Below are 27,916 nucleotides of genomic sequence, written 5' to 3'. Positions count from 1 at the left end.
TTATATAAGTTTCAAGTGTACAATTCTATAATAAATCATATGTATATTGAATTGTGTGCTCACCGCCCAAAGTTTAGTCTCCTTTTGTCATTGATTCTTTACTGAAATGTTTATTTTGAGAAATTATAGGTAGCTGGAGAATAGATATGACTTCCAATTAGAATTTTCATCAATTAGCTTTAGAAACAAATCTTTATAGATGCCATTAGAGGTGAAAGAAACATATTGAAATTATTTTTTTAATTTATTGGGGTGACAATTGTTAGTGAAATTATATAGATTTCAGGTGTACAATTCTGTATTACATCATCTATAAATCCCATTGTGTGTTCACCACCAAGAGTCAGTTCTCCTTCCTAAGCGAAATGAGTCAAACATATTGAAAATTTTGAGCTTTTAATTTGTGAACCTTCTGATTTTAATTTTGTTTTTTGCAGAAGAGGTACCAGTTCAAATCCCAATGATGAAGTCACCATTGGACAAGATCCAACTGGCTCCTGCACAGGCATTGCCTCCTGGATTCCCGGGACCATTCATTTTTGCCGATAGTCTGTCCTCCGTGGAAACTCTGTTGACCAACATTCAGGTCAACAATATTTCTATAAACAAAATAAATGTAATACAAGACATTAGCACCTACATAAATTATGTCATATTTGAAAATTAAAACAGATAAGATGAACTGCATGTCATTTGCTGTACTTTGACAGGGTTTACTGAAAGTGGCTTTGGATAATGCGCGTATCCAGGAGAAGCAGATTCAACAAGAAAAAAAAGAACTGCGAATGGAACTCTACAGAGAGAGAGAAATTAGAGAAAACCTTGAAAGACAACTCGCAGTTGAGCTTCAAAGCAGAAGTAAGTTTAACAAGTTCAATTGTGGAGTGAATATTGTGTTGGTGATATTTTCAATAGTAATAGAAATATTCTCAGGAGTAGCTTGGAAATGCTGAAAACAAGTGGCAAGCTACAAATCAAATACTGTGTGGAATCCACAGGTAAGATATTTATACTAGTTTTCATAATATAAAATAATGAACTAGATCTGCACTTCAGTCCAGTCGCAGATTTGGAAACATGAATATTCTTAGTATTCTCACAGTTACACGCAGTACATCTGGATATAGATAATCTAACAAATCCTTATGTATAAAATGCTTACTGTTTTCCAAGAACAGTGCTAGATTCTGGGATTATAAGATAAATAAAACTCACTCCCTGCCCTTAACAGATTTACATTTTAAAGGGCTGGCACAACCAGCCAGTTAATTTCAAGACAAAGTGACAGGAGCAATGATGCACGGTATATATACCGTTATACAGAAAGGGGGTAGTTAGTTCATCTTGGTGAGGATGAGTGCATGGATGGTTAAAGAAGCCTTCCTGATCCTGATACTGAAGTCTTGAAGAACAAATAGGTTAAGAAAAGTCACGAGAGTACCTGAGTTATTTGAACATTGTTGACAGAGGTATCAGTGAGCATAAGCATAGAGGCCAGAAGCCTCATATGTGGGCAACTATACACAGTTTGTTATTAGAATGGAAATGAGTTTTAGAAAGTAAATGGTGGAAGGTGATGCAGGAGGATGGAGGTAGAAGCTAAATTACTATGAAGGATAAGTTTAGCCATGTAAAAGGTAAGCTTGGACTTTGTCCTGCAGTTTATGGGAAGTATTAAAAGATAAGCAGGGGGTGATCTGGTCTGATTTCAGTTGGATAGAGTACTCCAGTGTTGGAAATAGATTAGAGGGGGGTTGGAGGAAGACTAGAAACAAGGAAACCATGTAGGAGATTGCTCTCATCCAGGCAATGGTGATGAGGACTGAATTAGGGTAGCATAACTGGGGATGGAGACAAAAGAGAGAGAATGGGGACATACTGTTCACAAATAGAATGAACTTTCCAACTATGGGTAGGCATTTGATTAACTACAGACATGGATGAGATGAGTTTATATCAAAATCAGAGAAAATTAAAATCTTCACTTTTGCCAATAATTTCCATCTGTTCCTTATATTTACCATAAAATACTAAACAGCAGCCAAAGTGACTGTTTTGAATTTTAGCTTTTTTCACTTCACTGCTTAGTCTTGTATGGATGAATCACAAAGCAAAAATTAAGTAAAAGAGTTAAAGAGTGGGAAGGAGAGGAAAAGAAAGGGAGAGAAAATCCACAACCGAGATAATGCCTAACTAAATAAGGAAGAATGACTATAGTTGAGTTAAACCCACTAACTTTATAGTATTCCAAAATATCATATTATATTCTGAAATTTTTGTCAAGTAAATGAAAACAGTGTATATTTTTATTACTTTCAAACATGCAAAACAATGTAATAGACATTTATACCCCTCACCATGTGATAGCCCCCCCACCAATCTATTACCCCTCTGACATTGTATATAGCTGTTACAATTCCATTGACTCTCTATTCCCTGTGCTGTACTCCATATCCCATGATTATATATATATATATATATATATATATATATATATATATATATATATATATATATATATATATATATATAATTATAGTTGACATTCAGTATTATTCAGCTTCAGGTTTATACACAGTGATCAGGTGTATACACTGTCCATGAAGTGGTCTCCCTAATAAGACAAGTGCTGGTATATTTTTTGTAGGACCTAAGAATCATTGGTCCAGTTCAAGATGGAAAATCAGTCATTACATTTAAAAAGAATTAAACCTCTTCTTATCTTGACAAAGCCAATAAATACTACTAAGCAAAGGCTAATTTTTTTAAAAGTTTGGAGAAATTAGCATATTTCTGGTTTTTGGTATTCAAGATAGATAAGAGAACCCTTCCCCTGGTGTAGAACTAAGCCCACTGGATTCTAGAAGCTCCATTTTTTTACCTCAAGGCTCTTCCATCCCCAATCTGGGCCCTGAACTCAGCTTTGGTGAAAGGGAGGGGCCTCGACATATGCTGTTCCATGCCTGATGCACTTGGTTTGCTCTTGGGAGGGCAGTGGCAGAAGGGGTTTGATGGAAGTATGTGTGGAGATGAAAATACATCTATATTTAAGAAAATACATAGGTAATTATGATTAGCATCATAAAAACAAATTTCATAGGGAAAATTTTTATACTAAAGATCCAACTAATCATATGTTAAATATTACATTCTCAAATTGATTTATGGAAATCTACTACATATAGTAAAATTGGCCTCTTACTTTTAGGGATCTACTCATACTGATTTTTGTTTACTAACTTCTCATCGACTCTCCAGGTCTATCTTTATAATTGCTATCACATCTTTTATCTTTTAAAAAGTCTTAGAGACAGTCAATGTAATATTGTATCTATTATCAAATTTATTCTAAAGTATTTGTATTTAATGCATTTAGCATTTATTAAGATATAATAATAATACCATTACTACTACTATCATTATTACTACTGCTACCACTACTTCTACTACTACTACTGATGCTTACTGCTGCTGCTGTCACTACTATTACTACTACTACTACTACTACTACTACTACTACTACTACTAGCTAATGCATGTCAACTGTTTGCCATGTGCTAGGCATTGTTTTTAACATTTTGCATCTAATGACTAACATAATTGTAGGAAATTGTTATCATCATTGATTTAGAGAAACTACTTCATCTCTGTGAATCTCAGTATTGTCATCTATTACAATAGTTGAACTGAATGCTCACTTAAATTCCTTTTTAGTTTCTTAAGTATCTCATACTCAGCACACCCAACTGTTCATGAAAAAGGATGAACTCTTTACCTGAAGTCATATAATCGAAAACAAAAAGGGGGGAAATTGATATTATGGTATAAAGTAACATCTTTCCAAGTATATAAAAATAATAGTAACGAGATATATATATATATATATATATATATATATATATATATATATATATATATATATATACTTATATAAAGAACATGTATAAAACTGTAAATATATATTAAGAATTCCTATGACTATCTTTTTTTCTCCAATTAAAGGAAGCATCGTTTCACACTCAAAGTATGTACTTTATCAAACTGTCTTTTCATTGCTAGCCAGAATGTTTTACTTGAATTAAACACAAATATACATACATAATAACATTCTTTGCAGATTAAATTCTTAGAATCTTAGAATGATAGAGCTACAAGTACAAAAGAACTTGGAGGTCACTTGTCTTGGTCCTTGACCAAGTGTATGGTCCCCAGGCTTTGAAACAACTACCTATGTGATCTTTGGCCCTCAGGTTAAGAAAATTACTAGCTGTGTAATCTTGGGTAAATTACATGACCTCTCAAGAGCTCAGTTTTCTCATCTGTAAATTGTAGTTAACAGTATTTTCTTCACTCACTCATTGTAAGGCTTAAATGAGACACAGACCCAGAAAAATGCTCAGTACATAGTAGGTCCTAAAATAAATGATAGTTATTTATTTATTTACATAATTTTAAATGTAATATGCTGTGAAATTGTCTACAATATATGGAATCATACATCAATGTGTGGAATATTTTTTAACCAATAATTGTACTGGAAGCAAAATTTTGTGTTATAAGGACATTAAGTTATACATTAATTTGTGTAAATTTAGATTTCTGATTTAAATTATGTATTAAATGCTTTATATGAGTGGTGATAATTAAGTATAATTACAATAGTAAAATATTTTTATATTCAATCTTACTTATAGAACGTTGAATATAAGCACTTTCATCAGAAATAAGAGAAACCATACATTCTCATTGTCTTTGTTCTAAGATTTCCATTTTGTATTACCTTAGACCTCTAAATTTTTGTCTCAAATAGACATAAATTTGCCTGGCTATCTGAGTATTTAAGTTAGAAGGTCATTTAAGTTAGAAGGTCATTTTCATGAAAAAGACACTGAACTGTGAGATAAATACAATTGAAACTCAAATTAGCATCATATTCAGTTCAATTAAAGTATATTAATTTTATGTGAATACTTTTAACATTTAAAAAGTCGTATCATTTATTTTTGAGGGGGTGACGTTTTTTAAATTATTTTTTCAGTTACAGTGGACTATAACTGAAAATTCAATATTTTATATTACTTTCAGGTATACAGCATAGTGAGTAGATATTTACATAATTTATGTTGTGATCCCCCTAATTAGTCTAGTACCCACCTTGCACTATTTTGCTTAATGTTCCTTGAACGTTTTTCTATTGCGATGTCAATATCATAATTTATTAAAACCAATTTAAGAAGAATGTAAAGGTTGGTCTGCTTAGCACCTTGTTATGAACTTATGTATTGCTGGAACCCAATACTTCTATTTGAGAAATTGTCACAGATATCAAGGTTTCAGAGTTTAGAAACAATCACACATTAGGCAGTTGAAGTGTCTAATTAAGGTATTGTAAACCGATAGTAATTTTAGACTGTAATAATGATTAAAAAAAGCATTTATTTGAGCAAAAGGAGCCTTGTCCCAGGAGACACAGATTCAGGTACTAGCAGCTTAAGCTGTGTTTCACTGAGACGAAGGGGAAGCCACAATTTATACTGAATGGATCTGCCCGAGTTCTCAATTAGATCCATTTTATGTACATGAAGTATTCAAATTGTGCAGTTCTGATTGGATGGAGCAGGTCTCACTCCCTTGGTAGAAAGAGGAAGCCAGCATTTCCCTGTAGTGATGGAGTCAAATGGTGTAAACAAGTAAGGTATAGTGCAGGAAGCCTAAAGTTCAGTCTGAATTTCTTCCTGGTGTTGAGTGCGTGAGGAGCCCCTGTCAGCAAATGGCTGGTAGGCTCCATAAAATTTGAGCCTTTAGTTCTCCATGTGGAGTCCATCTCAGCAGATAAATTCCTTTTTGGGGTTCACATCAAATGATTCTCAGTGTCCACAATATAAAGCCTTGAGAATTGAGGAATAGTTGTTCATTAGCTCTTCATTATCTTTTCTGCTTACGAAAAAGAAAAAAAAATGCTGTTGTACTTTTACTAGTTGTTTAATATAATCATTGCTGAAAGTTATTCTCTTTAAAAATGGATAGATAGATAGATAGATAGATAGATAGATAGATAGATACCCTTAAATTGTTAACATCTCAGAGAAAAAGACACTTTCAACTGTAACTTTTAAAAAACATACTATGTTTTGCAACCCAGTAGATACCAGGTCAGACAATTAAGTTTGCGAACTCATCCTAGAAAATAGTGCTGCATAACTCATTACTAAATATCACTACAGTCGCCTTCCAAGTACTCTCCTTGGGAAGCTATGCACTGATGCCAGGGCTTAGTCCACCCTTCAAAGCAATTTTGGAACTCTTTCTGGAATGGCCATCAGAGCTGTCATCATGCTATCCTTAATGTCCTGAATGTCATCAAAATGTCTTCCTTTCAATATGTCCTTTATCTTTGGGTAAAAAAAAGAAGTCATTGGGGATCCAATCAGGTGAGTAGGGAGGGTGTTCCAATACCGTTATTTGTTTACTGACTAAAAACTCCCTCACAGACAGTGCCAGGCTAGCGGGTGCCTTGTCGTGATGCAAGAGCCATGAATTTTTGGTGAAAAGTTCAGGTCATCTAACTTTTTCATGCTGCCTTTCCAGCACTTACAAACAGTAAACTTGGTTAACTGTCTGGTTTGTACAAATTCATAATGAATAATCCCTCTGATATCAAAAACAGCAACATTATTGCAAGTTTACAAACTTAATTGTCAGACTTCATATATTCATTTTTTTACATTTTGAAATATGAATAATAATGTCTTAATGAATAGTAAGAGTATCTTCTTAAGAGATTTATAAAATATTTAATATCATTAAATGCATGTTGTTAGTCTAAATAGAAAACAAATTTTCACCACTACCACCACCACCATACAAATGCATGTGTAATTATAGAGCATACACACTGGAAAGGTGAAAGCCAAAAGAAGTCGGTTGTATGATTGAACACTCTTTGATTGAGCTAATGAGAATTGGAACCAAAAGAAGCTAATTATGTTAACTGATACATTTATATCTCTCTGTGTATCAATATCTGTGGTTTATAATCCATCAAAACTAGCAACCCTCTTTCATTGACCAAACCTTTGCAAACCATTTACCTTTTCACATTTTAGCTACCATGCAAAAGCGCCTGAAGAAAGAGAAAAAAGCCAAGAGAAAACTGCAAGAAGCATTTGAATTTGAATCAAAGCGCAGGGAGCAAGTAGAGCAAGCACTTAAGCAAACCACTACTAATGACAGTGGCCTGAGGATGTTAAAAGGTAATGTCTGATTTGGACTTTCACACTCAAGGTGCATAAAGCAAAACCTGATTTAAAAGGGAGGGAAGGAAGAAAAAGGGGAAGGAAGGAAGGAAAAGGCTTTGTCCAGGAATAATTAAAAATCAATTTAAGGCCAAATGATTTAGGTCATTAATTAAATCTGTCAAAATAATCCCTATTCTGGGAGATACAAATAGTTTTAGAATAACAGGAAATTGTGCTGACTTTTGTAGTAAAAAAAGTAATACTAATAACCTCCCTGCACCTAAAATGTAAGTGTTATATTTATGTTAAAATATGCTGATGTTTGGTATACTGTATTTTCATGAGCTAAGTGATGATGATTCCTTTAATGCAGATTGCATCAATGTTGAGGATTTTAGGAGCACCTGGTTGGAAAAGAACGTTCTAAGTAAATCCCTGGAGATCCTTTTGAGAAGAGGTGCTTTGGTCATGAAATCTCTTAATTCCAAAATTCTCTGATTACATTTTTAATTGTGAAACCCTACAACACTGTTTAATCTCATAGAATATTCATACTAAGATGAATAAAGACTTTTGTACAAATGTTTAATCATATTCTTTCCTTTCCAAAAGTTCAATTCCCTTTTTACAGTGACTACCTGGGATCATTTTGCTCATTTTGCTCATTCTTAGAATACATATGTGTGTATGTGTGTATATACATATATATATATATATATATAATCATATACATATATATACACATATATATGTATATATACATATACATATATATATACACATGTATACATTTCAATATCTGGAATGTACATATATATACACACACATATATATATATATGTGTGTGTATATATATATTCCTAGATTATTAGCTCATGACAACCATGCCTCATTGACACAAAGAAGAGAGAGGGTTAATAATAACACATTAATATTTTATACAATGGGACATCTTAGACAGGGGAGGCAGCATCCTTGCTTATTCAAGTTCTTAAAAATAACATTTCTGACAATGGGATAAATGCCTTGTGCAGTATTATTATTTAAGGCCCTGAACTTGTAATTTGAGGTAGTTTGACTTTTTTTAACATATTTGAATTCCACACATAAGTGATTTCCACTCTAGCTCCAATGTTCTCTACTATAAAGGAAAAACAGCTGTTTCTACAGCATGATGGGTACCTTGTATTCAAATAATTTCCTTCTCATGTTAATCCTTGATGGCATTGGGTGATACACTGGCATCTGTTATCACATTACCCAAGGGTGTATTAGCAAATGTGTATACACAGAAATGCCTATGTTAAGCTGTGCTTCATATATATGCATAACTTTTAGATAATCATGTTTCATATTTAAAATAGAAAAACATCTAACTCCCTCTTTCTTTTTCTCAAATTTTTTTTAAACAGTTTCTGTATCCCTTTGCCCTTAGAGCCTATACTACATATAAACTGCAACCCGTGCCCTGTGTTTTGGTGTTTCCATGTGCTTAACATAGAGATAATCTCACCATCTATTACATTTTACAAATGGAAAATACGCCATATGGATGGGACATTTACATTTATGCAATTGCATCCATTTTTTTCTTATTCCACAGTCAAGCCATGTTACCTGATAGTCTGTGGGGATTTTTATGGACAGATTTTCCTGAGATTTATCTCTAGAGAACGAAATGAATAAAGAAGTATTTACAATATACCTGGAAATATATGCCCAATTGTAGAATTCAGCTACAGTTTATAATCCTCCCTCCTAACATAAAAAATAAAAAGACATAAAAAAAAACCTAAAACGCAACCTAAGGTTTTGTGTTATCTGTAGGACCAAAATACTGCCTTACTGACAATTTTCACTTTAAATGGAATCAGAAAAAACAGAATTGTACCTTAATCTTGAATGTCACTATTTTCAGATACTGGGATTCCAGATATTGAAATAGAAAACAATGGGATTCCTCATGATAATACTGCTATGCAAGGTACAGTAACCAGCATACTTCTCTCTGTAAGTGCTTAATATCTGATCCCTGTGGGTGGAGTGGGGATGAGCTCCTGTGTTGACACTCTTCATATAAGTGAAATAAATAAGTTTAACTCTTCTGACTTTATGACAGAAAAAGTCTGCACTGTTTTTTAAGATTATATATAGGGACTGATTTTACATATACAATGTGAGCAAATTTCTTTTATGTTTTAACTGTTAAAAAGACGTACTCTTATATGTTAGTCATATTCTAAAAATGCATAAATTGAATATAATTTGCATTTTAGAAGTATAAAATGATATGCTTTTAAAAATCTCATTACTATTTGTTAAATCGACAGGTATGACAATCATAACCTATCAATATTTTTTAAATATTCTAGACATTTTTATCAACTTTTAAATTCCAGTACTAAATTTAGATAATTTTAGAAATCACCTAAATATGGAAAAAATAGCTTGTTTTTCATGATTTGCAGGATCCCCATAAATGCTTAGATCATTTAAAAATATTTTTTAAAATATTTAGTAGTGAGAAAATAGATAAAACAAATCAATACAGTTTTATTGGAGTGCAAAAGCACCTAAAATTTTTGACCACTGGAGATTTTCCAGTGTAATTCTAATGCAGTTTTGTATGCACATTATATTTATTTTCATGTTTATTGTGGAAAAAATGTTTCACTCTAATAAAAAAGGCATCTCCTTATTTTATATGAGCAAATGATTTTCTAACTTTCATAAAGGAAGACAACCATGTATATGTTGCTTGCTGGAGATTTAATTAATCTGCGTCTTTCCACTGTGTGATGAAAGCACCATTATTGCATATGACCAAAAGATCCATTCGAATTCATCTGAGAGTCACCATTTTATGTGGCAGCTTCACATAATCTGGCAACCCTCATTCCTGTAGTTTTGCACATCATCTGTATAAAACCAGGAGTGTCAGAGCTCATGGATCTTCTGGTAATGCCTACTTCTGCTGTAGCTGGCTAGACATAACTAATGCATTAACTAGGTGCATTGCTCATGCATATTTAGCTCATTCAATAAAGATTTTGCTGTCTCTTATCCCACTTCTGCTTGCCTGCTTTCTTCCCTCAACTTAAAGCTGTGTCTAGAGTGTGAGCAAAGCCAATTTGGATGGGACTCCATGTTTATCCAATAAATTAACCACAGTGGAATTTGTGAAGAAAACCCCACTTGTGGGCTATCACTAGTTGAGGTTGTCAACACATATCACGGACAAGGCAGGGTTGAATAATCCTGAGGGATTTGATCCCTTCTGAATCTTTGACACACAAATATACACCTTGTCTTTAAGGAGCGTTGAGCTTGATTGTGCCTCTCCATTGAGTGGAATGTAAGGTCAGCTTTGTAACTGGAGTGGTTAAACCAAACATACTACTAGTGGGTTGTATCTTTTTTTAAATTAAATTTATTGGAGAGACATTGGTTGATAAACATTATACAGGTTTCAAATGTACAATTCTATTATACATCATCTATATATTGCATTATGTGTTCACCACCCAGAGTCAGTTCTCTTTCCATCACCATATATTTGACCCCTGTACCTCTACTACCATCCTCCCTCCCCCCTTACTCTCTGGTAACCACTATTATGCATTCATCCCATACTCCCAAGTTATTGCTGTGTATTTAATTCATATGATGCCTTTAGGTCACAGTAGTAACATCTTTCCCAACTCTGAGATAAATACAAGCTTTTGAACTGACAAAAGTTACTTTATTTTCATGCAACAAACAGTAGATATCTTATTCATGGGTTGTCAATTAGGTGATATAAGCAAAAGGTAGATTCACTCTGTATTTGGGACAAATTTTTTATTTTAATGAAGCCTGCAAAAAATGGTTTGTGCGTATTAACTTGTGATTAAGGGAGGGCACATTTAATATTTTTTTTACTCAGCATAATTTGAATAAGTTCTAGTTTTGCTGGCTAAACATGAGAGAATTAGATATACCTTTAAAAGAGTTGAGATGGAACTTACTTTAAAGCTAGGGAATTAACTTATTATTTTTATTTCAAATTACAAATTAAATTCTCAACTATTTGTGGTTAATATTGTCAATATATGGTAAAATACAGTGGATTAATAATTCCTTCTTGAATATCTGCCTTTTAGGTTATATCAAATCATATTCTTGATAAATGTGATAAAAATGGAAAAGTATACATTCTCACCTCTCAGCACAGAATTTAAGCACCATAAATGATAAAGTTCCCATCATCAATTTATGGAAAACTAGAGTGAATGCCTTGTGTTAATATGACAGCAGGATCACAATTTAATATCTAACAGAAATTATTTTTTTGAGCAAAACGTGATTTATTCTACTAGCCAGGGGAATTGGTGCCTGAAACAAGTAACAGAACTCATCATAGATGTAGCTCACCAAATCAATCAATTCAAATAATTACCTGAAAAAAATCCCAATAATGTCACTTATTATTTAAGATGCTCAGAATTGAAAGATTACTTTTATATGTATCTATGTACTTCAGAAAATGTATAATGCTTGGAAAACATAAAATGCATGCTTAACCATTATTTTTCCATTCTTCCTAATAATTTTGTGTGTTATAGTTCTTTTCTTTTGTGACTTATTTTAATATTCTCTTCATCTTCTCCACTTCTCTCAATTACCGGTTTCTTTTTTAATTGGAAGATTATTTCCTAGTATTGTTTATGAGGGTCAATTCGTGTATGCCTATCTATTACCATTTCTAAAACTCATCTCCATCACAGCAAACAATTCCAGCATCAGTGAAGTCTTTTCTCTTCCTCTTGTCAATAGCTCTGCTGGAAAGAAATCTCATTTACCTAGTGGTCTCCCTTTGAAATTCAATTAGTTCCACTGTGACATTTCCTTAAGAGAGTTTAAAGAGGATTTGAAAGAATGTTTCTTGGCCATCCTGAGAATAAGTGAAGTCATACAGTTTTATGGTAATTTCCACATGGATTTTAGTACAAACTGCCCATATACTAGGATTCTTACATGTATTCAAAATCTATTAGGCTTAGTTATTTCATGTCTTTTTTGCTGTGAATGTTGTTTGATAGACAATATATCATGCATAGACCACCTTCTAATAAAAGGACTTCTGTGTCCCTTATATTTTAGCAGTCTATGATAGCAACTCCTCCTGAATATTTTAAGGTGATCAAACAATGAATACATACTCCTCTGATGGCTGTCCACTATTGCTGGAGGTGAAGGATTTGGTGGAGCATATACACTAATATCCTCCCACCCAGATTCCCATAACTCACATGGGGGCCTGCAGGACAGCACATCAACCATCTTATCAACCAATATCCGTTTCACATAAAATAAACATGCTGGGTGTCATTAAGTGCACCTTCAGATCAATGATTTTTGCAAATGACATTCAAGTACCATTTGCGTAGTGCATTTTTGCTGATAAAAGCAAATTAAATTAGCACAGCTACAAGTGCGCTGATAAAAACTCAAACTGAACAGCAGTACCATTAGCTAACAAAGTAATATTTTCTCTTTACTGCGTTCTGCCATTTAGTTATTATCCTATTGGAAATCTAATTATAATCCTTTTACTCCCTAGTCAAACTTCACAGTTTTTGCAAGCTTAGCACTGACAAGTGATTTCATTACATTTGATTGCCAGAGCCCAGATTGACTTAACTTCACTTGGAGACCTAAAAGCCCTCTCAGTTTCTCAGATTCCCTGTTTGCACATTACAGCAACAGCTCCTTTAATTAATTAGCATGAACAGCAGTAACATGAACTGCTGAACAGAAAATAACATCATTTTATGATTGCAGGGAGACTTCTTCTTTTGCATGTTTATACCTTAGTTAACTTTTGTATGACTATATTTCATTGTTAGGGGCTATTGGTACAGTTGACAGTGCATGTTTCTTAAATTTTTGAAAATTGACACCATTATCTTAATAATAACAGATAAAACAAACCCAGAACATGAAGCTTGTAAATTTTAGAAAACAAACAACAGCCTTCATGAATTCACTTTCTAGTAATAAAATAAAAAGTCCAGGGAAGACAACATAATAAAGTACAAGGGCGCAAGTGACTCCTGTTTCTGCCACTACATTTGTTTGGGGAAAACAAAACAAAACAATCTAGGAACTGCTTTTTGCAAGAGGAATGTCAATCTCTGTGAATAATTTTTACATTTGGTTTTTTGCCTACATGTTTGACAATGACACAAAATGATGTAACACTGGAATGTATTTTTCCTCTGATATTTTTCCATAAATATGGTGGAATCTTAAGTACATTTTCCTTTTTTTGCTACTAATACACCAAAAGAGATATTAAATCCAATCTACATGTCAAAAGTAACCCAAAATTTGATGTAAAAGGTAAACCTATTTAACCTTTATTTTCCCTCTGAACCGATTTTGTTTAGAAAAAAATGTGGGAACTTATTCAGTGAGTATAGACTGAGCATTCTAAAATATACAATGCATACATTATCTATACAGCACTTGGTTAAGATGCCACTGAAAAATTAAAAGGAAAATGACTAAAGTACCATTTGACTCTAAAAGCAGCAGACACAATTTTAACATCACTATGTTAAAAATACATGTATTTTACAATGTAATTTAATATGCACATATTTATAATATAGAACTATTAAGATTTATACTATGAAAAATATATAAATATTTATATTATTACCCATGATCTCAAAATCAATCTGTCCTGTGGCTAGCCTTCCTTAATTTGTAACATCCTTATTATCTTCTCTCTTTGCTGCTTGCTTAGTAACCTAGAACAACATTCCTCCAAAGAACTTAAGATGCCATGCCAAAACTTTTTACAAAAATTTACCCTTGGGCTAAGATTGTCATTGCAGAATTTGATAGAAGTGAAAGTGATGGTAGGAGCAAGTAAGGGGACCAGAGATGATGTCACATATGATTTCTTGCCATGTATGTGATATGACAAGAAAAACTAAATGGAGAACAGATATAATTTTTCTGTAGGCTTTGCTACTAACTCCCACCACATTGTGCTCTACACCTTTCTCTAAGGTTTCCAAGACTACTTCCTACCATACTCTCATTAGTCAATAATTTCCCTCCGCTTTGATGTCTTGTATTGTGTTGGAAGATATACATAGGCACTCTAATATTCCTATTGTAAAGTGGAAATGTTCTCTTGTAAAGTATATAGCATATCGAAGATTAGAGAGATTGTACGAAGTGAGTCCTTTTTCCTCTTCAATGCTTCCTTTGGAAGTAGGAGCCTTTTACTACCCAGGGAAACTTTTACTGCAACTACCATCATAAAGTGGAAAAGACTCTAGCATATACCTGACACAGAAGACCCTAGCGTCTTTCTCTAAAGCAGCAGCATTTTTTTCCCTGTAAGATTCATTAGATGGTCTGAGTCTTCTTACTTTCTTCCCCAAGAAATATTTGTGTCTCATTTTCTTCATCCTCCATAGAGATGTTTTTTTTTAAATCTTGATTGATTGTATCTCCCAGACCATACCTTTTAGCTGTGCAATACCTGTCAGATTATAACACACATTATGCTTATAATTATTTCTTAGCAGAATGTGAAGAGCTTACATTATGAGATAATTTGGGGCCTGAGTACAGCACTTAACCATTGCATTGCTAAGAGAATATTTGCAACGGCTGAAAGTCTAAGTATGATGATAACATAAAATATTGTCTCCAGACCTACGTTATAATTCTAGTTTTATCTCACTTGCATAATAGATGAAATAGTAGTTGTAATAATCGCGAGATAGTAAGACTTGCAAGCCCAGATAGGTTGTTCTGCTACTCAGCATTTTGGAGTATACAGAACTAATTCATTAATTAAAAGGTCTTCCTGAGTATAATCTAGGAAGAGATGTTTAACTCAACTCTAATAACTGCTTTACTAGTTACTTTTTGCCCCATCCACATATGCAATATAATTTTTTTAAGCTTAAGATTCACTGTATCCCAACCCCTACCCAGATATATTATAAGAACACGTAAAAGGAAGCCTTTCTCTGATTAAAAGCTTAACTTTTATTATTCACTTTCACATTTGTGTTTTAAGGAAGAAAACACAGTATTTTCATAGAAGACTGTAATCATATGCCATTGTTGTCATACCACTTTAAAAAAACAATTATTATGTTGCTGCCACAGATATTGGCACGTATATATTGCTGCTATGTGGTGGTTCTATGCCAAGTTGCTTATCATTCTTGAAATGAGAAATTGATAACCTAAAATTGGAATAGTGGAGGGAGGGAAGCAATACGTAGTATTTGTATAGCTTGAGACATTCTTTTCTATTTCTTTTTTTGAGGGGGTACTTCATTTAAAAAGGTAACTTATTGGGTGACTTAACTGAAGCTTCCATCAATAAATTTGGTCATGGCTAAATCCAGGATATAAATAATAAATCCATTCAAGATGTCTCCCTTCTTAATTTCCTCCAGTCTTCCTTCCTTTTAAAGGAATATTTTATTTTATTTTATTTTATTTTATTTTATTTTATTTTATTTTTATATTTGGCTACGTTTTCCTGTTCTGTTGCACAAAATGTGTCAAGTCTAGGCTTATTGCTAGCTCTCTTAACACTGTACTTAACACACACATCCTCTAGCAGGATGATTAAGAAAGGTATGAGTAACCCCATTTTGTAACTAGAGAAGTAACCTAACATTAATTAAATGGTTTGCTGTTGATAGTGGGTTCTAAAACACTGTTCCCTCTTAATTCCCTCTCCCACTGTTCTCTATATCAATCAATATTGATAATATCACTATCAATCCATGTCTGTAAAAATCTCTCGTAGTTAGGTAGCTAAGATATGAAGTCAGGCAATTAAGTTCACGAACTCATCCTAGAAAAAGTGCTACATACCTCATTGCTGAATGTCACTACAGTCACCTTTGAAGTACTCCCCTTGTGAAGCTATGCACCAATGCCAGTGCCTAGTCTACCCTTCAAAGCAGTTTTGCTTTGAAGAGCTGTCTTTGTATTACCCTTGATGTCCTGAATGTCATCAAAATGTCTTCCTTTCAATATTTCCTTTATCTTTGTGTAAAGAAAGAAGTTATTGGGGGCCAGATCAGGTGAGTAGGGAGGGTGTTCCAATACAGTTATTTGTTTACTGGCTAAAAACTCCCTCACAGACAGTGCCATGTGAGCTGGTGCATGGTCATGATGCAAGAGCCATGAATTATTGGTGAAAAGTTCAGATTTTCTAAGTTTTTCATGCAGCCTTTTCAACACTTCCAGATAATAAATTTGGTTAACTGTTTTTCCAGTTTGTACAAATTCACAATGAATAATCCCTCTGATATCAAAAAAAGGTTAGCAAGATCATTGCAACAAGTTCGCAAACTTAATTGTCAGGCCTCATATTTATCTGGACTGTAATATTATTCTATACAAAACAAAACATCAGGGCTTGGGTGGTGAAAGGCTTCTCCAGTTTGTAGTTAATTAACCAAAACAATAGTCTAAAACCAACTATAATTGAATAATGGCTTCTGCCTTAAAACTTTGCAGAAATTGGGGTAATACTTAGAAAAATCACACAAATAGCATACATCTCTCTTTTCTATTTAACACTGTGTAGAGATGCTGAAATAGTAATAGAAGGGACACACCTGAAGCACCCAAATCAGGTGACCAGGGAGATTTTGCCACTGGGCCCCACAAGACACCTACTATATAAGGTTGCTGTACTAAAACCAGGAGATGTAGTAGCTCAATCCAATACATTGAAACAAACATAGGGAGGCTGCCAAAATGCAGAGACAAAGAAACATATTCCAAATGAAAACACAAAACAAAGCTCCAGAAAAACAACTAAACAAAATGGAGATGGGCAATCTACGAGATGCTGAGTTCAAAACACTGGTTATAAGGATGCTATGTGATCTCACCAAGAACTTCAAAAAAGAAATAAGAAACATTAAAATGGAGATGGAAAATTAAAAAAAAATACTAATCAGAAATGAAGAATACTGTAACTGAAATTAAGAATACATTTGAAGGAATCAACTAGATTAGATGAAGCACAGAACGAAATCAGAGATTTGGAAGATAAGTAGCAGAAAACACCCAATCATAGCAGAGAAAGATAAGGAGGGAGGGAGGGAGGGAGGAGAGAGAGAGAGAGAGAGAGAGAGAGAGAGAGAGAGAGAGAGAGACAGAGACAGAGACAGAGAGAAAGGAAAGAGAGAGAGAGAGACAGAGAGACAGAGAGAAAGGAAAGAGAGAGAGAGAGAGAGAGAGAGAGAGAGAGAGACAGAGAGACAGAGAGAAAGGAAAGAGAGAGAGAGAGAGAGAGAGAGAGAGAGAGAGAGAGAGAGAGAGAAAGGAAAGAGAGAGAGAGAGAGGAAGGAAGGAAGGAAGGAAGGAAGGAAGGAAGGAAGGAAGGAAGGAAGGAAGGAAGGAAGGAAGGAAGGAAGGAAGGAAAGAAAGAAAGAAAGAAAGAAAGAAAGAAAGAAAGAAAGAAAGAAAGAAAGAAAGAAAGAAAGAAAGAAAGAAAGAAAGAAAGAATCCAAACAAATAAGGATAGTTTAAGGGGCATCCAGGACAACATCAAGCATATGGACATTCTTATCGTAGGGGTACCAGAAGAAGAAGAGAGAGAGCAAAGAATTGAAAACCTATTTAAAGAAACAATGACTGAAAACTTCCATAACCTGGTGAAGAAAATAGACATACAATCCCAGAAAGTTCAGAGAGTCCAAAACAAGATGAGCCCAAACAAGCCAACACCAAGACACATCATAATTAAAATGGCAAAGGATAAAGACAAAGAGAATTCTAAAACCAGCAAGAGTGAGGCAACTAGTAATTTATAAGGGCGCTTCCATAAGACTGTCAGATTTTCTTAACAGAAACTTTGCAGGTTAGAGGGGATTGGCAGAAAATATTCAAAGTGAAGAAAAATAAGGACCTACAACCAAGATTACTCTAACCAACAAAGCTATCATTTAGAATTGAAGGACAGATAAAGAGCTTCCCAGAATAGAAAAATCTAAAGGAGTTCATCACCGCCAAACCGGTATTACAAGGAATCTTAGAAGGATTTCTTTGAGATGAAAAATAAAACACCAAAATTATGAATAATAAAATGGCAATAACTACATATCTATCAACAATTACTTTAAATGTAACAATTACTTTAAATGTACTTTAAATGCTCTTACAAAAAGACAGCGTGGCTGATTGGATAAGGAAACAAGACCCTTACATGTGCTGCCTACAAGGGATTCATTTCAAAGGTAAAGACACACACAGACTGAAAGGAAAGGATTGGGAAAAAGATATTTAATGACAATGGAAATGATAAAAAAAATTCTGGGGTGGCAATACTTATACCAGACAACATAGACTTTAACACAAAGGCTATAACAAGAGACAATTATGGACCCAGTAATCTCATTTCTCGGTATTTATCTGAATAAAAGCAAAACACTACTTCAAAGGGACATTTGCATCCATATGTTCATTGCAGCATTATTTACAATAACCAAGATATGGAGTCAACCTGGGTGTCCATCAGTGGATGAATGGATAAAGAAGAGGTGGTACATATATACAATGGAATATTACTGAGGCATTAAAAAAAGAATAAAATCTTGTCATCTGAAACAATATGGATGTACCCAGCGGGTATTTTGCTAAATGGAATAAGACAGACAGAGACAGACAAATGTTATGTAACTTCACTTATATGTGGAATCTAGAAAACAGGCTAAACAAACAAAACAGAAACAATCTCATAGATACAGAGAACATTTTGATGATTGCCAGATTAGGGAATGCAGGGGGGATGGGTGAAGTGGGGGAGGAAATTAAGTTGTACAAATTGATAGTTACAAAATAGTCATGGGGATGTAGAGTGCAACCTGGGTAATATAATCAGTTGTATTGTAATAAATATGTATGGTGTCAGACGAGTACTGGATTTATGGGAGTGGTCAGTTTGTAAATTATATAAATGTCGAATTGCTGTGTTGTACACCCGAAACCAATGTAATACTATATGTCAACTGTAATTGAAATTTTTTTAAAAAATTAAGAGAAAAATAAAATAAAACATTGGTAATAATCCACATACTTAAGATTGCATCTACTTTATATCAGTAATGCAAATGCTTATTTGGGCAACATTTCACCAAACCCCTATTAGCTTTCAAGAAAGCATGTTTTTTATTAGTATTTCTTTTCTGTGTTTCTATTATTCTGTAAATATTTAAGTGCTCTTATTTTCTTGAAAACAATACAAATGAATGTCACGTTATCTCAGCATTGGTGAATAACCACTTAAAATGAGTGAGACACAACCCACCACTAAAATGTTACAATATCAATGTTACAATACCAATACAATGGTAACTGCATTTCAAACCTCTATGGGAAATACAGGATATGGTCATTTTTAGCATTGTTCAAGCAAACATTTAATATTTTTCCATTACTTCCATTATCACTTTTCTCCATATTTTGATTCCTTTGAAATGAGGATTTTTAGTGTTTTTCTATCAGTTCAGTATACAAAGAGAGCAGTTAAAAGTTATAAAAAGAGCTTAATTGTGCTTTTATGTGTTATACTAATACATTTTCAATATGCATCCTATACAAAGCTCAAATAAATTTGACCTTTACAAAACATTTGTAACTTATTTATGGAAGGTGGGTGGTAAGATGTTAGATTTTTTTTAGAGGATCAGCATAGAAAGATAAGTAGCTTACTACTTTTCACCATGGCGTCATCTACAACAAGAAGTAGTGAAAGAATCTGTCATTCCACATGTGACATAAGTGCTTAGAATAGCTTAGTATGACTCTGAACATAGTCAGTGTTCCATAAATATTAGTTTTTATTTGTTCTTTCCCTGCCTTTCTCTTCCCTACTGGAAAATAGAATTCAAATACTTCTGGAGCTGTTAGTGTGCCTCAAAATTTGGAGGTCTGTGTGCTGACACGTGCTTTTATTGCTATGTTATTACTGGTCTATGGGAGACACAATGAAGTGGTAGCAAGAGCACTGGTCTAGTCATCAGGGTTTCCCAGTTACTAACTGACTAACTCAGTCACTAACCTTAAGAAGTCCTTCAATCTTTCTCTGACTTAATTTTAGTAAAATAGTAATAATATTTGTCTAATCTTCCTGATCAATAAGTTATATCAATACTCTGTAGCAAGTATGACAGGTAAAATATATCATTGCTATGTCCTATAAAATACACGTGAAGTTAGCATTTACGTTTGCATATACACATATAAATTTTACTAGGGGTAAAACATTTGGCATATACTTGATATATAAAATTTTCACTAAAATATATGCTCTTTAGTATGTAATCATGGTAAGTATATTTTTATATTTGATCCTCATATAAGACTAGAAGGGAGGGTAATCTCCCATTTTAGGGTGGGTCTTACAAGAACTAGAGATTAGATAAAAGGGAAAGGGTATATTAAAGAATCAATTCACAAAAACAAAGTGAATCAAAAGCTAGCAAGAGAGGTTGATACTCCATTATGATACCATTACAAAGAACAGACTTGTCTTTGGTTTGACTAAAATATAAGTCAGATGTATTTTAGGGTTAATAAGTCCAAGTGGTTATTATGTTCAAGAAACTTTCATTTTTTAAAAAGTGCCACATTACAATAATAAGCACTGCACCCTTCTGAAAAATGATTTTAAATCAGTGCTTTTCTCTGGACACAGAGAAATCAAGTGCTGTACTATCTTATTATCCGCCCCATCTTGGAATGGTCTACTTTTCCTACTCTCAAATTAATAGTTTCAAGTTCATGCTGCTGTACTAATAACTAACTGGACCCCGGACTAACCTCACTACTGTTGCTCATTTGTTCTGAGAATGTCACATTCTGAAAATGTTTCCACAATTGAAGTAGAATTCATGCAATTAATTGCATATTTAATTTGGATTGAAGGTAAGATTAAAGTAGAGCATTAACCAGTACATTGTTTTATCTCTCTCTTATTCAGGTTAGGAAAACATGACTTTTCTAATGTGATCTTATTTAGTGCCAAAGAACATAGTGCCCATTTGAAAATAAGAGACACATCACTAATTAAGTAACTTAAAAGAAAACATAATGCTTAACACTTAGCCAGAGAAATCATTTATAAAATATTGCCATTAGTTCACAAATATGTTAGCTATTTCAAGAGAAAGGATTGATAGCCCAAAGTATGCTTGTAATGCCTGTTAGTTCTTAAAGAAGTCCCATTGTTTATATAAGTGAATAAGAGGTAAGGAAACACTTGGAAGAAAACATGAGCCCTGGGTAGGAAAAATAATTTTTTTCTAAACATCAATTTAAACCTTCAAAAACATTATAGACACATTTCTTGGCAGTTTAAAAAAATAAATAGTGAGATGTTACTTTTAAATAACCATTCTGTTAGGGAAGGAAATCTCATCCTGAGGGGAAATTGCAATCATTAACGATGATTTCAACTCAGAGAAAACGGTGTGGATCTTTTACTCATGTGTTAGACTGTGAAAGGGGGAAAAATACCTTTTTAAATGCCTTGCTTATTAAGCTAGTCATGTGTTTCACCACAGGTTGTAAAGCAGCAGAACATGCACGAGGGGCTCATAAGTATATTTTAGAGTTTGGGAATATCATTTACACAGTTTTATATTGTCAATATTGCCCCCAGAGAATAAGATTAAGCTTTAAACTACTGTAAATCTACAGTTTTGCTCACCTTTGTATAATTTCATTTTTAATAGAATGAGACTCACATAGGTGAATATATGATTAAGGGATAGCCTAATACAATAATTCATTTATTGCACACAGATTTATTCAAGCCTTGGTCATATATAGCACTGCAAAATACTATAAAGCTAGTTTGCGGTTTTCCGTGAGTTCATTGAGTAGATTTTGGATTTTTTTCTGTTGGAATGAAATTTTGACCCAGTCTTGTTGTTTTTTCCTGTGCAGCCTGAACACTGATGGCGGAACTCCACCTGATCATAGGCACGGATAGTATGCTGTAGCAGTTACCTGATTATCTAGTGTTGTAATTCTTTAGAATTCATACTGAAATTCTTAAAACATGGAACCTTCAATTGCTATTTGTTCATCGCCAATAAATCGAACCTTGCACGTACAGGAAAAATGTGCTAGAGAATGGGTTTCACACGTTGTTAGGGTATGATCATAATGATGATTGAATATGATAACTTTACACTTCTGTAACCCCTCTCTTCCATGGAGTTCATAGTGCTTCATAAATGTTACCATGTTAATCCACACAGCATCCTAGAGGGGTAGAACTTTTAGACAGAGAAAATGCTATTTCTAAATGGTGTAACAGAAATTAAAATGCAGATGTGCCCACTTTAAGCTGTGATTACTATGAAATAGCTTTACATTCGGCTGATCTGGGATTTAACACGAATTATGTGAGGACATAATTTGTTTGTGCAAATGATCACTATTTGTTATGACTGTTTTAGAGCTCACCTTTCTAAAAGATACACGTTGCTTGTAGCACACTCTAAGGGAATATAGAGAGCTTTAGTTTGTAGATTTTACCACACCTAGTTCTTCCTTTGATCTGTTATTGGTGTAACAACTTATTTAATCCCTTTCTATTAGAACATTCCTTATGTGTAAAGAAGGTAATGATAAAAACACATACCCAAGCTACTAAAAATACCCCATTTATACTTTCTTCTCTGTTCCCATCTCCAATCCTGCTTCCTCTCTATTAAGCTATTATCAAGCAAACTGAAAAATCTATAGACATGAGAAATGAGAAAGGCGGATATGATGGGTCAGGCACATCAGAGATATTTTCCATCGCACACCCTCTGGTCTACACGTTGGCCCTATGCCTAAGATGTTCCAGTGTTTAGAACCAAATGGGTCATTTGGCTTGACTTGCCCAGGAAATGGCCTCAAATATTTTTAACTGTTTACTTAATGGAGATCTGGCCAAAGGCTGGTGGCAAATACCTGTCATTATTTTCATGCCTCCTAAGAATCTAATAAAGCAGTATTCCAATGTGTCAAATGGTACTCTGGTGATCAAAAAGATTTAATGCCCCCCTAAAGTGCCCTCCTTACACAAGCAAAATCAAATCCATTACATTATTTCTACATCTGCCTGAGAATTAAGTTCTTTTGTTAAGTTCTTTTGATAAGCACCGTTTATCTTATGTAAAAGGCCAAGTGAGTTTTTATCAATTTTCCAATAATCAATTCCCTGTGGCAGTACATGCAATTTCTGCTGGAATGGCTACCGACCTTACACAGTTTTAAATATTACATTAATTCATATTAATGTAACATTGCAGTCATTCCATTCTCTGAAAGAATTCTTTCTAAGGTACAGGCATTTGGCTTCTGGTGCTCTCTACAGACTAAAAGGTCTACTTGCGTAGATTAGGTGTGATGCTTTAACCTAATTCACTGAACTAATGCAAATTAGAAGCAAGTCATGGAGAAGGACTGGAGCAAATGAAAATTTTTAAGATTACATTAATACCAAATATCTGAATTAAATAACAAAGAGGTATGACTAAAATATAACATCCAGAAATGTCTCATTATTTGATGGCAAACCGCATATATTGAACTATAGGGGAAATGGAACAGCATTTTCAAATTAAGTCACTTCAAAATAAACTAGTGTCTTTTTTTACAAATAGATATGTTTAATCGACTTTGCTTGACTATGAGGAATCCTTATGTGTTTTCTTCTGGCCCTTTCCCATATGTCTGCATTTTTAATGACACCTGAGTTTAGCTTTTCCTTTTCATCAGCTTCAGATATATACCACAGAATGCCAGGCTCACACTAACTTGAGTTTGGAACAGTCAGGTGTGGCCCTTTAGGGCACAACTGATGGGCAGAGGCTCATCTCCTGTACAGAGGTGGCCATACCCGACTCCTGGGTCATGGTGCATGCTCACGTCAGACCGTGATGTGCTAATGTGCTAAGGGAAGGACTCTATGGGCCCTCATTTTTATTTTTAAAATGGTCACTTTGTGTGTGTCAAATTCCCCCTTTTACTTATCTGATAAATCTTAAAGCAATAAACTCTGTCCGCTCCCCCCAAATGTCACTTGTAAGTCCCTGAGCTCCCTAACATTGCTCTGGAGAGGCTTTGTTCCTTGCTCTTCCTGATCTTTAATCTTGCCTGCGCCCAGAATGCATATTAGATCATCTCTGTTTGGAACTCAAGTACAAACCCTCTTAAAAACATGAAACATTCAATTACTAATTAGCTGTTTCCTGTTCCTAATGAAGTGAGCATGCAAGGTTTGGATTAAAATTCAGCTACTGCTCTCCTCTGTTTATAGTTCCAGATGTTTTTGTTTTATCTAGGAGTTTACTTTGACAGCTACGACTAAATGATAAATCACTCATATTATAGCTGAAATGCATTTTGAAATTGAAATGTGGCAAACTTTGAGATTGCTCCAAGGATCAGTGTCAGTTAGCAGGTCAATATCAGCTCCTTCCCTATGATCACTCAGTATCGGCATATGTAAAACAGTAACAGAATCGGTGTCAACATCATACAGCCTGCTCTGCAAGATTCCATGTGGCTACTATCTTCTAAATTAGGAGAAAAAAAATTATTATTATGAAATCTCAATTTAATTGTATTCTGGGTAGAAAAATTGATTTGTATTAATACTGTCTTCTTTTTGCTGGCCTAGTGTTTCTGTGGATTTTTATCTGCTGCGGAAACGGTTTCAGATAGCCCTTATAAACCGGCACATTTAATGGAGGATGTGGGCAGATATGTTTGTCTTTTTTTATAAAGATAATAATTAAACATAATAAAGGAGGGAGACTTTCAGAAATTTCATTTTTCTAGAGGACAAATGATGATTGCTTTTTGGCATTTGTTACTATGCTCATGTACCTTTTTTAGAGGATATTATTTTGTTTTGTCATTGCTGTCAAGTTTGTAATGTTCACAATTTGTATTGCATGATTTAAGCTTTAGCGATAGTGTATAAATTTCAATACTGGTAAAATGACTGCCATTTGAAGTTGAAGAACTTTCCTTTGACATTTTGGCTATGTATGCAGAGGATAAGGTAGACTGGAATACTGAGCAACTATCTGGTATATTTTATCAGAATAGTCTCAGATGCCACAGGGAGTCAGAAGAATTCCCTGGGGTGACAGGTGTCTATACAGTTTCCAAAAATTCAAGCTTTGTTTTCTTCTGATTGCTGGAAAGGTTCAGGTGGATTCCATGTGCTGACAGTCTAGTTACCCTCTAATGAAGTCTGAACCTCCAGTTCATCTGACTAATATAGACACAGATTATTTTATTCTTCTATTACCTTACCACATCTTTATTTTTGGTTCTGAGGTACTATCCAGAAAATCCCCCTAATACTACACTCTGCCTTCTACACAAAAAGAATAAATATTTTAAAGATTTCATATACAAGTCTTAAAAAGGGTATTTTCTTCCTGACAATGCTAAGCTTGAACTAGACCAAATTAATGTTTTAGAGTAGGCATATCAGTCTAGCAACGATAAATTACTCGCCTTTATGTGTGAAGATGATACATTTCACTCACAAACATAGACTTGAAGTGTTTCTTAAGCATGAGTGATAGATTTGTACTGATCATCCACACTTTCTTTTCTGGTTCTTCTTTTGTGACCATAGGCCAATTTTTATGAGGCAGCTGGATAGAGACTCAGACCATAAGCCATGGCTGTGGAAAAGTACAAAGTTAGACAAAATGAGGTAGAATCATGTTTTGAAAGTTGTTTCCAATTATAATTTTTACCCATACCATTAAATATTTTCTAACTTTAGGATAGTGTGGATTCTTTCGATTACCAAGATTTAAATAGAAACTGGTTTGACCAAACACAGTGGATAAAATCATATTCAGAACTAGTCTCCCTTCATGCAGTATACACAGTCTCAGAGTTAACCTGGGGAGAGGAAATTCTAAATCTACAAAACTCATTACCCGAGACCATGACCAGATATTCCTTTCTCCCTGTTTTGGTAAAACATAGGGATATCAAGTATACCATTATGTACAAAAGGAAAAGTAAAGTAAATTGCTATAAACATCACAGTTTATGAAAAGAATCTTCAGTCTTCAATGTCTTCAGTGCTGTGGAAAAAACAGAGGCTACACTATGAAACTTGAAGGATCTTTGAAAACTGACACATTAATATATAAAAATGTTAAGAAATTTAAAATTTTATCGATACTGAAGCAAGCCTGTTACAGCAGATCATTTAGATTCCTGAAGACAGAAGTTTAGTATTTTTAAGCACGTATCAGAATTACTCCTCAGAAGAACTAACTTGTTTTCTTTGTTTTAAAGGGGATAACTATTACTGTTTAACAATGGCACAACAGTTTTATTCGGCCTGAAAGGTCCTTGCTGGTTTTACATAAATGAAGATGCTTGTGATTCCAATTTATCTCTGAAACTGTTCAACATGGAACTATTTCAATTGTGTTTATCAGCAAAGCTTTGTTTACTGAAGCAGCTGCTCAATCAATATTGTGTTATAAAAAAAGGAACGTGTGTACATTCTAAAAGCAATGATGTAAACTTTGTCCTCGCATTAGATTGACGAATTTAAGAATATGAACTGAATCCTCATGGCTAAAGTAACTTGACCACATTTGATGCTTTTCTATGCTCACTTCAGCTTGGCGTTTTGTCTTTTAAGGGAAAAAATGCGGTAGTATGTTAGAGACTAGAAACTTATATGTATGGTTTCTCTGTTCTACCATATATTAAGTTAAAGTATACCTTCTTTGTTAAAAATGTACTTGCTAAACTTCAGTATAAATAAAAGCATTTTGACTTTGTCAATTATCACTGAGTTTTTATTTTCATATTGCCAACTGTAGTCATTGAAGGAGAGTGAAGTACAAATCGAAATATAGGAACTAGGAAGGTGTTTGGAAAGCTTCCTCTGGTTTGGTTATTTTCGAACAAATATGAATATACATCTTATTTCAGCTCGTCTCTTTAAACAGATCAACAGTATTGTCCTCTATTCTTTTATTGAATCACACTAGATTGCCTTTTCCTGGCTGTGTATGGTTAATGTGCTTCTAGGAGGAAGGGTTGTATTGGGAAGCAGGAAAAATATGGTGAAATGAAGAATGAAAAATATTTTCTGAATATTATTTCTAAAAAGTTTCTCTCGAACCACCTTCATAGGGGAACAACAACAAAAACAAGAAGGAATTATATTATCTACTCTGGCCCAAAGAAAGTCCAGGTATCCTTGTACATCCAAATATCCATTATAGCTTAATGAAAAACCAAAGCTGGACGAAGAAAACCTAATGCCATAGTCTTCCCCTAAGCTTTATCTACTCTGTCTTCACCTTCTCCTTGATTCATTTCCACTACAATCCTGGAGACTTACCAATTCTGTTTCACCAAGGAACTTCTCAGTTTTTCCTATACAGTACCATTTCTGCTTTTCACCCTGTCTTGTGAAAGGTGTGTGGTGTCCCACCGTGCTTCTAGCTAGCCAGCCCACAACAATAGGTCTTCTAGTTTGGAACTATGTTGCTTAATTCCACAGATCTTACCTCTCATCATCATCTCCTCACCATCATCATTTAATGGAAGTTTTAGGAGTCCTGAGA

At 34.0% G+C, this 27,916-nt stretch overlaps 1 protein-coding gene across 3 annotated transcripts in view; it reads left to right on the top strand.

Annotated features, from left to right (window-relative positions):
- Window positions 1-27,102, top strand: part of DACH2 (dachshund family transcription factor 2) — a 788,103-nt gene extending 761,001 nt beyond the window's left edge. For 2 of the 3 annotated variants that reach the window (XM_081043327.1, XM_081043326.1), the window contains 5 exons: window positions 438-586; window positions 711-858; window positions 7,107-7,253; window positions 9,157-9,222; window positions 26,625-27,102. In XM_081043327.1, the coding sequence (XP_080899453.1) occupies window positions 438-586; window positions 711-858; window positions 7,107-7,253; window positions 9,157-9,222; window positions 26,625-26,674 (560 nt within the window). In that variant the 3' untranslated portion in view covers window positions 26,675-27,102. Of the gene's footprint in view, window positions 1-437; window positions 617-710; window positions 859-7,106; window positions 7,254-9,156; window positions 9,223-26,624 lie in introns of all 3 variants that reach the window. The other variant, XM_081043325.1, reaches the window with a different exon arrangement.
- The last annotated feature ends 814 nt before the right edge of the window (window positions 27,103-27,916 follow it).

Source organism: Rhinolophus hipposideros (genome assembly GCF_964194185.1).
Source record: "Rhinolophus hipposideros genome assembly, chromosome: X".
NCBI classification, from domain to species: Eukaryota; Metazoa; Chordata; class Mammalia; order Chiroptera; family Rhinolophidae; genus Rhinolophus; species Rhinolophus hipposideros.
Note: the sequence above shows the minus strand (reverse complement) of the source record. Positions and strands in the feature narration are given on the sequence as shown.